This window comes from Hemibagrus wyckioides, linkage group LG14 (assembly GCF_019097595.1).
Source record: "Hemibagrus wyckioides isolate EC202008001 linkage group LG14, SWU_Hwy_1.0, whole genome shotgun sequence".
Classification (NCBI taxonomy): Eukaryota; Metazoa; Chordata; class Actinopteri; order Siluriformes; family Bagridae; genus Hemibagrus; species Hemibagrus wyckioides.
The window spans coordinates 8,313,291-8,325,581 of NC_080723.1; the positions used below are offsets into that span (position 1 = coordinate 8,313,291).

The 12,291-nt window shown below is 40.6% G+C and overlaps 1 protein-coding gene across 6 annotated transcripts in view; it reads left to right on the top strand.

Annotated features, from left to right (window-relative positions):
* anks1b (ankyrin repeat and sterile alpha motif domain containing 1B) overlaps positions 1-12,291 on the top strand; it is a 156,209-nt gene that overhangs the window by 97,240 nt on the left and 46,678 nt on the right. For 5 of the 6 annotated variants that reach the window (XM_058407813.1, XM_058407810.1, XM_058407811.1 and 2 more), the window contains 3 exons: positions 3,254-3,810; positions 7,252-7,324; positions 8,939-9,045. In XM_058407813.1, coding sequence (XP_058263796.1) covers positions 3,254-3,810; positions 7,252-7,324; positions 8,939-9,045 — 737 coding nt within the window. Of the gene's footprint in view, positions 1-3,253; positions 3,811-7,251; positions 7,325-7,785; positions 9,046-12,291 lie in introns of those variants that run through there. The other variant, XM_058407815.1, reaches the window with a different exon arrangement.

The following is a 12,291-nucleotide window of genomic DNA, read 5'->3' on the forward strand; positions in this document are numbered from 1 at the left end:
TGTTTAATATCAAAGCTTGAGCACAGCACTACTGCTGAGAGGATGTGTTCACGTTTCATCTTCTGAAAACCATTCTGTACCTCTGTTTTCATTCGTCCTTACAAGAAGAGTTCACTGGGATCCACTCAACATGCAATGCTGCACAGAAACACTTGGCCTTTATGATTAGTACCCATGTACAAACTTCTCTGCACTTCACACACTGGTCACATGTTGCTCTGTCTCCTTGGCCATAGAAAAGCAGAGACTTTACAGCCACAGCCTGTTTTAACATGTTGAGTGTAGAAAATCTCAATATAGAATTATGTACAGAAAATATTCTTATATACTGAAATCAGTTTTGTCAATATCCCACAATGCTTAATTGACTATTCTAGTTAACTGAATTGGCTGAAATGTTGCTGGTGAAAGAGATCATCAGTAAGATTTTAGGCTCTTAAGCCATAAATTTTCCGTTCAGTCATTATGCTCATGCAACATGAATACATTAAACAGCTCAGGACTAAATTAAATAAGCTGAAATTAAATAAAGCTAACACAGTCATCGGAAAAAGAAAATACACAAAATCAAGTCTATGATATTATTTCACAGGGGCTGAGTAATAATTGTGTGCTCTTTTCATTAAAAAAAATAAATAAATAACCTCAGGTCACAACAATAAAACACAACAGGTTTTAATATGTATTCAAGAGGTTTACTGTCATATGCACAGTGAAAACACAACGGTTTACACCATACAATGAAATTCTTACTCATTCTTATTCATTTTTTTTTTCCAAAAATTAAACCAACATTCAGAAATGAGGTGGGAAATAATAAGTTTCATTAACATGTAGAAACACCTTCTGCAAAAGTAACTTAGTAAATGCTTTCTGTGGGAGTTTATCAGTCTCTCACGTTCTTTTGGAGAGATTTTAGCTTTACAACATTGCTTCAGTTCACTGATGTTTGAGAGCATTTGTTGATTGCCTCCTGTCTTTACCCTTCTGTTGTCCTTGGGATCAAATTTGACCTGTTTTCAAGTGTTATATATCAGAAATCTGGTTTAATTTCAGGAAATTGAGGACTATTGACCATAAATGACAAAAGGAATTGTACATTTTGTGGTAATAAATTTAAATGAAGTTAATTAAAAGGGGTAACATAGAATTTGTGAAAAGTTTACATTTTTTAGATAAATAGTTGCATGGTCAACGGGCAGACAATAAACAGTTTGAGATCCTACACTGGGCATTTCAGTAGAGTTAAGGTCTGGAGTTTGACTTTGCCATTCCGACACCTTGAATTTTTTCTCTTAAGGCATTCAGAGGTTGATTTGCTGTTGTAATTTGGATCACTGTCCAGTTATGTGACCCATTTTAGGCCAGATTAAGCTGCTGGACAGAAGGCCTCACATTTATTTCAAGAATATCCAGGTATAAAGTGGAGTTCATTGTTGTCTCTATGACAACAAGTTTCCCAGGTTCTGCTCCCAGTTTAAATCATCACCCCTCCACCACCATGTACAACAAGCTGTTATGAGGTGTTTGTGGTTATGTTTGGTTTTTGCCAAGCATGTCATTGTGCATGATGATCAGACATCTTCACCTTGGCCTCAACAGTCCAAAGAATATAGTTCCAGAACTTTTGTAGTTCATGCTCCACATTTGTTTTTCCATGAAAGCCAATCCTTGTTCAGTCTTTTCTGATTGTGCTGCAATGTAATGCTCTTACAGAGATCACATGATGCAGCTCTTCTTTACATCTCTGAGCATTAAATGGTCTGACTTTGGACTGAATATGTGAGGACACCCACTACTGGGAAAGGTCTTCATTTGTAAACAGTCTTTTTATCAGGACAGCGGTGGCTCAAGTGGTTAAGGATCTGCGTCGTTAGATTGTGCATCGTTAGATTGTGGTTTATACGCCAGAGCTTCCACTATTGGGCCCTTGAGCAAGGCCCTTAACCCTTACCGCTCCAGGATTGCTGCATTATAGCTACCCCTGCGCTCTGACCCCAAACTCTGAAGCTAAGAAGGATATGCCAAAGGATATGCTAAGAACAGTGTTCCACTGTGCTGTAATGTATGTGCGGTGATAATAAAGCCTTCATCTTCTTACTGTATTTTTTGGAGATGGCCTTATAACCCTTCCCAGATTGACAATCAGCACCAGTTGCTTCTCTGAGGTCATGTCTGATGTCCTTTCTGTTTGCTGTGATATAGATTCACACCCGAGTGCTCCAGTACACCAACCTGCCAAGCATTCTGCTTTTATAGAGGCAGTCACACTTCTTGATGATTAACTAATCTTGTAACACCTGCCTGCTATTTCCTCTCTTAATAATTGTGGGAAGTGTCACTTAGTTTTCCCCGTCTGGAATCTAAAAGCTAGTTTACCATTTGAGGGAAAAAATGACTACATATTGAAATTTGTTGTGTTTTTTTCTTATCACCTGAGGTTTCGCTTATAGAAGTTTATGATGACCTTACAATTGTTTTTCCAGCCCTGATAAATAAGAAGATAGAATTAAAGGAATGTGCACATTCTTTCTTTTTCCCATGACTGCAAATCTAATCTAATGTAAGTTTTTTTTCTGAAGTTCACTTTATTTAAGGTAAGCTATGTTGATAAAAACGAAGACTTATGCTTACGCATTGTGGATAAATAAAAAGACAGGAAAATGGTGCATAAACCGGGGTCTATATTTCAATTTCATACTCGAATTCTAATGCTTCTACTGCTTTGGCATGTGAGCATTAAATCTCAGCGAGGTGTCACTGGCAAGCTGTAAGCGTGATTAATTTGATATGCATTATGCTGATTAATAAGCGGTTGTGTGAGTCACTTGGGAATAGAGTGAAACTCTACCGACACTTACAGGTACTAGAACTAGAATTAATAAATAATAATAAATAAACCCTATAATGAATGCATAAATAGCTTCATCATATATTATGACTGAGTGAACTCATCAAGCTGTTAAAGTTGACATTTGTTGGCACTCTGCATATGTGATTACTCAATACTTTAACCTCTTTAAATACACATGGGCACAGATGCTTTTAGTGAACTTTTTATCCTCAGGACACATGAGGACAAACACACACTCATACAATATTCTCTTATTTTTTTAGACACACACTTTGGCTCCAGCTTTTATTAGTAAATGTGGGCATGCACATACACTTACACACATGCTTCTGAACTCAGAGAGTCTTCATTTACATATATTTAAACTGACCACAAATGTCTTAATGTCTTTGGTCTTAGACGAGGAGGTGGAGCAGAGGGAAACAACGCTGAAAGACAATCGCAGAGAAAGCCGTGTTCCTGAGCAGTTTGCTGGCCTTCTGCACGGCTCATCTCCAGCCTGCGAGTTCCCGGATAATCCCTACCAGCTGTACAGCAAAGTGCACAAAGATCCTCCACAGAGGCACGGCAACCTGCTGCTCGCACCCAATCACGCCGCACCATTCCCTGCCTCGAGGATCCAGAAAGAACCCAAACCTCAGGTAGTGTACCGCACCATCTTCCACACTAGGGTCAACCAGACCCCATCTGTGCAGGGAAAGAACGAAGTGAACAGGAGTGGAGAAGGGGGGAATAACTGCACAGGGGGCTACGAGGAGAGAGCGTGCACTCTTGGAAGAATGCGTACCGGAATGTCCAAGAATGTGCCGGAACTCCAGCTTTCCCGAAGTCTTTCCAAGTCTGATTCTAACCTGGTGGTGGCATCGCCCATCGAGGAGGAAAAGCGGAATTCTCGAGGGCAAAACAGTCCCACCAGACTTGAGCGAACTCCCTCCTTCACAGCTGAGTGGGAGGAGGTAATAACACATTCATTATCCTTTTACTACTCTTACTATAGCACAATAATTACAGTTTTATTTATTTGACCTGACTGTTTTGTTGTATTTGTCGAAAAAATTATAATTATAATTTGCCATGGCTTGAAATATTTTCTTCCATGTATGTTGGTATGTATGTAGATTCAGTTCATAATCAAGCTTAATGAATCACTGTGTACTGAAAATAATAATCAGTTAAATCATATCAATCAATCTTAACCGAAGCAAAGCAGCATGTGGAATCAACATCCAGTCTCTGAAGAGGTTGAGTGATGAATTTTAAATGACATGATCAGTCTTTTTATTAAGTAATATTTAAAAAAAAACAAATAAATGCTGTGCAACAATTGAGAGTTGATAATATTATCAGACGCCATTTCTTCAAGTCCTGTGCACATTCATCTGAAACAGACAGGATACCACTTTGTGTAAATCTATAAAGTGGTAGATATTCATGTCCTGAGTACCTGAGCCCTGGCTTTCATCCAAAAAATATTGATCATTATGAAATTCATCACAAGAGAGATCATAGTCTCTGAACAATATGACTCAATATCAGCAGATTAACAGTGGAATCTGCTTTCAGTCAGCAAAGAGAATTTAGGAAAAAAAAAAAAAAAAAAACCCAAAAATATTGTGGTATTCGGTCATGGTCACCTGAAATGAAACAGGGTATTTTACCTCTGACATCCATATATTCAGTCTTTCCAGCACCATAAAAGTAAAAAAAAAAATTCTGCAGACTCTTCTTCATTTGTCATGTGACATCATCACGAGGTACATTCAGCTGAAACCCTCTACAGCTATTATAGAAAATCATTACATGTGTGTTTTCACTGGTAGGACTTTAAAAGAAGTATCCAGTGCTTGCAATTTCACCAATTCAAGTACATTTCTAGCACAAAAAACTCTTTTTCCACTGCAAAAATCAAGCTTTTTTGGCAACCGCAAATCTGCAAAATCCTGGAGGGACTGAAGAGTGGTGCAGTAAGAAACTGAAGCTGTTCTCTTACACAACATGTCTTGTATTGCCTTGTATGGAGTTATTATAGGAGCATGTGTTAGTTATAGAAGTCAGCCATTTTATTATAATGTCTCAGGTTGGAATATAATAGAGTGGAATCTGATTGGTCAATCGGGAGCTCTTACTCTTATTGAGGCCCCTTTCTGTATTTAATGCAGTCATTTAGAGGAGATTAGGATCTTATTTAAATATGCATGGAAACTGTTAAAATTACACTCCGAAGGCTTTTTTTTTAATTAGAAATGTTACATTATCAAGACATTTGCACATCACTGATAAAATCTAAAACACAAAATGAAACCAAGAAAACAAGACCATCCTCGATGTGAAATAACAAGGTGTGAAATTTATTGTGTCAATCAGAAACATTTTAGGGACAAATCAGAAAAATCCAAAAGTTGCATGAATGTGCCACACCCTTTTATAACTGTGGGTGTGGCTCAGAATGGATCAATCACATTCACTCACATGTTCAAGAGTATTTATCATCCAGCTGTCATCAATTCAATGACTCTGATTATTCTCAAATAAATTGCAGCTGTTTCTCTAGGATTTTCCACATATCTTCTTGGTTTCATCTTAATGCTGAAGCCATGATCCACGAAGAGTTTTAAAAGCATGCATAAAATATACAAGACAGCGTATAAACAAATTTCCAAACCATTAGATGTACCTTAGAACACCTTAAAGAATATCATGAACAAATAGAGAAAATGGAGCACCACAGTGGCATCAGACGAACAGGACGTCAATCCAAAATGTTAAAAGACAGGAATATAACTCTCTACATTTGACAACAATCTCACGTATTCTTCTTGTCTGGGCTATGGGATTTTTTAGAAGCCCTTTCTAAAAAAAACCCAAAAAAACAACAAAAAAAAACCAACAGCCAACAAAATGTTATAGACTGAACAGTCATGCTTTAGGGCTTGCCGAGAGTTTGAAATAAAATGAAAAGTTCCCCCTATTTTCCCTAAATATTTTCTGATTGTTTTTGGTTAACATCATAATTTTACATTGAGGATAAATAAAAGTTCTAGCAATTAATTTTGGTGACATTTTCTTTTACATCAGAAAAACCTGCCCTTTTAACACGGGGGTGTAAATTTTTACATCCATTGTACATTTTGATGAGACTGAAAAGAAGGTTCAGGGTCTTGCTCAAGGTCCCTACCAGTTTTGGGAATGCTGGGATATGAACATATGGCTTTCTGCCTTAACCACTGAGCCACTACAACCAGTCTGACCAGTTTACTGTGATTCAGAACCTCTTTTAGTGTGAGCTGATTGAGTAGTAGAATCAATGTAAGCAAGCTGCACTTATTATGGTGGCTCAGTGGTTAAGATTTTGAGTTCTCATTGCTGCCAAACTGCTATGGTTGGGTTCCTGAGTATGTGACAGAACACTGATATTCAATGTATCGAAGATGCTGCAAATAAGATGCATGTGTATGGTAACACTGTGCATTTGTGTGTGTGTGTGTGTGTGTGGTGCTGGTATGGGTAAATCAGATGCAGCAGTGTTGCTGGGGGTTTTAAACACTGTATATTTTAATGGTTACTTTACTTGAAGAACCTACACTGGTTTTAGTCCAATTCGAGAGCTGTCAGTTTTTTCCACGCACAGTTTTTTTTAATCGTTCTCCAAACATTCATCATGATGTTGGTAGATTGTTTCTTTATCCAGCATTGGCTCTGAGGTTTGCCTGCAACTGATACCAGCTCTACACACATACCACCACTGGAGTGCTGTGAAAGATTCATCCCACAAATAATGTCTGACCAGGTGGTGGTCCGTCTTCTTTGATAGGTCGGGATGTGGGAGCTGACGTATTGTGTGTAATTGTCATAACTGTCACAGCTCCAGGGTTGGGAGTTAGTGTCTGCTCTTCCTGTGTCTGCATGGGCTGTCTAGGTTTCTTCCCAAAACTGGCTAAGTGGTGGATTGGCTATGCTAAATTACGTCTAGGTGTGTGTGTGTGTGTGTGTGTGTGTAATACCCATCCACACAATGAATTACACTCCTCTCTAATAAGGACAAGCTCTTCAACAGTCGGGTTCTGTGTATTCAAATGCCGTGGAATGGACAATAGTGAATTATTTTTGCTAAAACTGCCCTTTTCACTTAGAGCTTTTAGACGATAATTACCTGGTCCCTCTGTCTTGTCCGGGGAGAGAAGGGAAGTCAGTTTTTCTTTCTCATGTCTCCAACCTCTAATTATGGAGTTTGGAGTGGGAGGAGGGTGGATTAGAATTGGGATAATGGGAATAAAGGCGTGACAGAACCCAGGGCAGGATCGTCCTAGGGAAGAGGTTTGTATACAAGGCTTAGCACAAAAGAAAACTGTTGGATTATGTAAACATGGCCTGCTCTTTTTTCTTTTTTCTCTTTGTAGATTGATAAAATCATGAGTTCCATTGGTGCTGGGATCGGGACAGAGCTCAAGGAAAATGATGAAGACCACACAGGTGTGTGTGTGTGTGTACGTGTGCCAGTCCAAACATATTGTGTCTCTGTGTTGTGGTTGTGATGGTGTGTGTCTCTGCAGTGTTGTGCATGTAGCTTTTTCTTCAGCTCTGGCACAGTAGAGAGTTTTTTTTGTGATGTAACTATGGTTACTGTGAGCTCCTATTGACTGCCACAGTCACAGTGAGGAATGCAGAGACAGGAAGTTTATGGTTGTTAGGAGAGAAGTTTATCTCAGAACAGTGTTGAGGAGGATCTCAGCAGATAGGAACATCTCACACATCTAGAACAGCATCTTTCTCTCCTATTGTCACTTCTGCTTTAGATCTCCTGTCCCCATACTTCCTCCCTTTTATCATCTCCTCTCCTCTCCTCTCCTCTCCTCTCCTCTCCTCTCCTCTCCTCTCCTCTCCTCTCCTCTCCTCTCCTCTCCTCTCCTCTCCTCTCCTCTCCTCTCCTCTTTTGCTGTCTTTTCCTCTAATAGTTGCTCATTATACTTTCCACTCTTAGAAATTGCTATTTATGCTACCATCATACCCAATGCTATACCAACAACTCCCTGTGCTTGTGTGTGTGTGTGAGTGAGCGGGTGTGTGTGTGTGTGTGTGTATGTGTGTGAACGCGTGGGAGGAAGTCGCAGCAGCTTTGCACACAGACAAAGAGGCCGTGGCTGATCTGATGGCTATTATCAGCAATGTGAGGTACAGCTAGTGAGAAGCACAGAGCAAGCTAGAGAGAAGCGGAAGGGAGGGAGAGAAGAAGAGAGAGACAGAGGGGAGAGACTGAGAGAGATAGAGCGGGGGAGCACAGAGGAGCAGGCTGCAGAAGCATACAGATGAGTGTGGGTGTAGTTGATAAAGAGCATTCTACCAGGCAAGCTGCACTCTCTCTCTCTCTCTCTCTCTCTCTCTCACACACACACACACACACACACAGCACGGCACAACGAGAAGGAGCAACAGCTGAACAGAAGCAGAGCTCAGAGCGCCGCAGTGCTCTCCGCGTGGATGGGATTTCCATCCTTCAGCATGCCTCTTTTTATCTCTGGACCCTGACCCTCACTTCTTCACAGAGGACATCTCTTCTCTTCCTCTCCCTCTGCCCTTCCATCCCTCTGTCTTTCCTCTCCTTGTTTTCTTCCTTCTCCCTCTTTTCTCTTTTCACCCACCACAGTCTCCTCTTTTTTCCATCTTTCTCTTCTCCTTATATCTGTCTTAGTTTCGTTTCCCCTTCTTGCTTTTTCCTCTGCATTTTCTTTTTGTTTTTTTTTCTCTCATCTTTCCTTTCTCCCTGTTTTTGTTTTTCTGCCTCCCCTTTTTCTATTTCTATTTGTCCATCACCACCACCACTGTTTTCTCTCTTGGTATTTTTTCACCACTCTGCTGCATTTTCTTTGCATCTCTCTCTCTGATATTTATCTCCATACTCCCTCTATCATCCACCCTCTTTCTCTCTCTCTCTCTCGCCACTTGTTCTCGGGAGCATGGCGGGATCATTTGACAGCCACTTTGCGCGGAACATGATGTGGCAGTGCCAGCTGTCGCAGCCGGACTGCCGCTGCTACCGCGTGGATGGCTACTCACTGCTCAAACGACTCCCTCTGCACCCACTCATAGGGCCGCGCTGCCCTGTGCAGTCCGTGGGTCAGTGGCTCGACAACATCGGCCTCGTCCAATACGAGAACCACTTGCTGGCCAACGGCTTCGACAACGTGCAGTTCATGGTGAGTGCCAACACTTTCCTGTGTGGAGTCATTCTCTGTTTGTGTTTTGTCTCATTTAATCAGTGATTTGCACTCTGTGTATTTGATTTGTCTATTTAATAAATATCTGTGCTTTTGTCTTGTTTGTAGACAGTTGTGTTTTGTTTTGTTTTAACTGAGTACTTGTGTACTTGTGTTGTTTGCTCTCTCTGTCTTCTGATTATCCCTTCACATGCTTCATGTGACTGTTGATTATTAGCGTATTATAATTTAGTCGTTATATTGTCAGGATTCTCAGTGCTGTGTTGAAGTAGTTGTTACATTGAGAGAGTTGAGTGGCGTGAGCACATTCGGCATGTCGCAGCTTCACGTAGCAAAACATACGTAATGTTTCTTGAGGTTTAAGTGTAAACAGACACTGCAGTGCATAAATATTTGTTTGCTCATATTAGATATTATAACACGTCACTGGGTCACGTGGCGAGAGAATCTCCAAACATGACGTGAACTCTGTCATCTGAGGATGAATCTGCCTCAGCATGATCTATTCCCTACTTGCCTTCTTAAAAATAACTGTCTGCTTAACTTTACTGATGTTCAAGCTAGCGCTGGATATGTTTACTAGCATTTACAATTTTTTAAGAATGAGTTATAACATATACTTAAAGTGTTAAGAAGATCCATGCTGCCTTTTACAGACAAAACCCATAGCTGCAGTGCTGACTGTATGAGAAAATTATGCAATTTATAGCACAGAGGACAGGAAACAGAATTTTGATTAGCACAGGCGCTTCCTCTCAACTCGCCTTGTAGAGAAACTGAACGAATGAAGCTGAAAAAAAGACTTACTTAATGGTCCAGTGTCTCTGACCCAGAGAGAGAGAGAGACAGAGAGAGAGAGAGAGAGAGAAATGCATCAGAGCTGGAAGACAAAGTGTCTTGCTCTCCTTCTAAACTAAATAGAGAAGTTGGTTACTAGCAGAATTCTAGAGCAGGGTGCAGATCTATTGTGCAGCAAATATCACTGTATGTTGTCATGGTTAAGAAATATAAACCACTACACACTGTAAAATATGGAAAACTAGACAAAGCCTTCTGTAGAAATAGACCCCTTAAGGTTCTTCCTGTGTTTGGGTTTCCTCTGGGTTGTCCGGTTTGTCTTTAGTGTGTGAATGGGCTTGTGTGAGTGTGTTTGATTGTGTCCTATATTAGGCTGGCATCCTGTCCAGGGTGTCCCCTGCCTTGTGCCCTGGGTCTCCAGGGATAGGCTCCCGGTTCACCGTCTATAGAAGCAGTCTAAAGGATGGATGGATGGATGGATAGACAGATTGAGATACGTCACAGAGACGTCAGCTGCATGTCAGTCAAAACATAGCATGTTTCTATAGTCATCTTTAAGCAAAAAGTTTGTTGGGTGTCAGAACGGGAAAAGTGGTTGCTTAGGGGGGACGTGGTAGCTTATTGGCTAAAGTGGACACTGATGGAAGGTTGTGAGTTTAAACCCCAGGTCCACCAAGCTCTCACCGCTGGGCCCTTGAGCAAGGCCCTTAACCCTAAATTGCTAAGTTTGATGAAAAATGCCATTAATGTAATGGAAATGTCTTTATAAACACATTTACTGCATACTATAAAATCAGACCATTCCAAGCCAACAGAAGTGCCCATTTTACATCAGCTAATTAGCTAACCGTCCTATCTGTGAAATACCAGTGAAGACTAACCGGCTTAACTTGCTAAGTAGAGCTAACATGTCTATTTATTTTGCTTTAACAAACCTACACTGTACAAGAAGAACCTAGCTAGACAGCTAGCTCATGCTCTTGCCTATAATGGACACTTTTATTGTAAATCTTAAAACGGTATGTCTTGAAGCAGCAAAAATGTCTTTCCCTTAGTATGAATCCTTAAGGTTTCTATGAGTATATATGCCTGGTCATGGCAGGCTAGTTCACCACATAGCATCATCTAGCCACTGACAGGATGCCACACCAAGCCAAGCTACAGTTACACCATTTGTGTTGGTTTAGTGTCAAGCACAAGACAAGTTACCACCTTCTGACCAATGAGAATCTGTAGAGTGCTGGAGTATAAATGATGATTGCAGAGAATCAGAGCTTTGTTTCTGTAGCCAAGCTTCATCCACAGACTCGCCAGTTTTTGTACTGTGTGCCAGTACAGAGAAAAATCTTGATGCATGTTGTACTCATGTCCTGAGGAACACCAGGTTACGTTTGGGGCAGGAAGGAATGGAGCATGGTGCGGAGTGGGATTTGACAGGTGTCTTCAGGTGTCTTCAGTGGGAGCTGGTATGTTTTTGGCTACAGGAAGTCAAAGAGACATGTGATGTGCAAGAAGCTGGGGATATTTTTCTGGGCACCAGTTTCTCACTCTGAGTAATTTGTAGTGGTCTGACAGAGCGCAGGAGAAAAGCTGGCAGGATAGAGGTTCAGTAGCCCAATGTTGAGATGACAAGATACAGAACAAGCAGTGGAGCGCAGAGAACCTCCGGATGTTATGAAGGGAGAACCTGCATGACTGAGTCGACCCAGTCTCTGAGAAATAAAAAGCATTTTTTTATTTTTAAGCATCTGCAGCACCTTCTGTACATCTTTGATAGATGTTGCTTGGCAACGCATCAAACTTTCACTCAAAGGCTCTGTATGCTGCGTTCAACACCAATGTTATTTAACCACCTCATAATTTATCACTACACTATATAAATAAGATTGATATGTAATATAAACGTTGACATCTGCACACAATGTGTGGATAAAATGTGGATAAAATGTGCCTATTGAGAATGAAGAGACTTTACTATGTGATTGACAGCCTGATTGAGAAGTTTCATGAGCCTGGTAAGTTTATATTGATATCAGATGATTGATTTCATATTAATCTGAGGTGGGCCTGGTTAAACTACGGTTTATTGGAGCAGAAGGTGGCACACAGAGCAGAGGCTCTAGAGACTCCCCTGAAAAATTCTTCTCAAGGGCAGCTTTTACTTAAGCATCTGCGCTTAAAAGGAAACCAGCTGGCATGAATGATCTGATGAATTAACATATGTTTGGAATGTATATAAACGGCGTGTGTATCATGTAACATGGTTTTATTAGAGTGTGAGCTTTCTCTTGGTTTCTCTTCTGTAGTAGGTAGAAGAGTCCCAGGTTACACACACAGCCATAGATTTATAGATTATAGAGTGTAATGAAGCACTCCATTGGATTTGAGGCTGGAATAGTCGTTTGACATTTAGCTGGTCATTAGAAG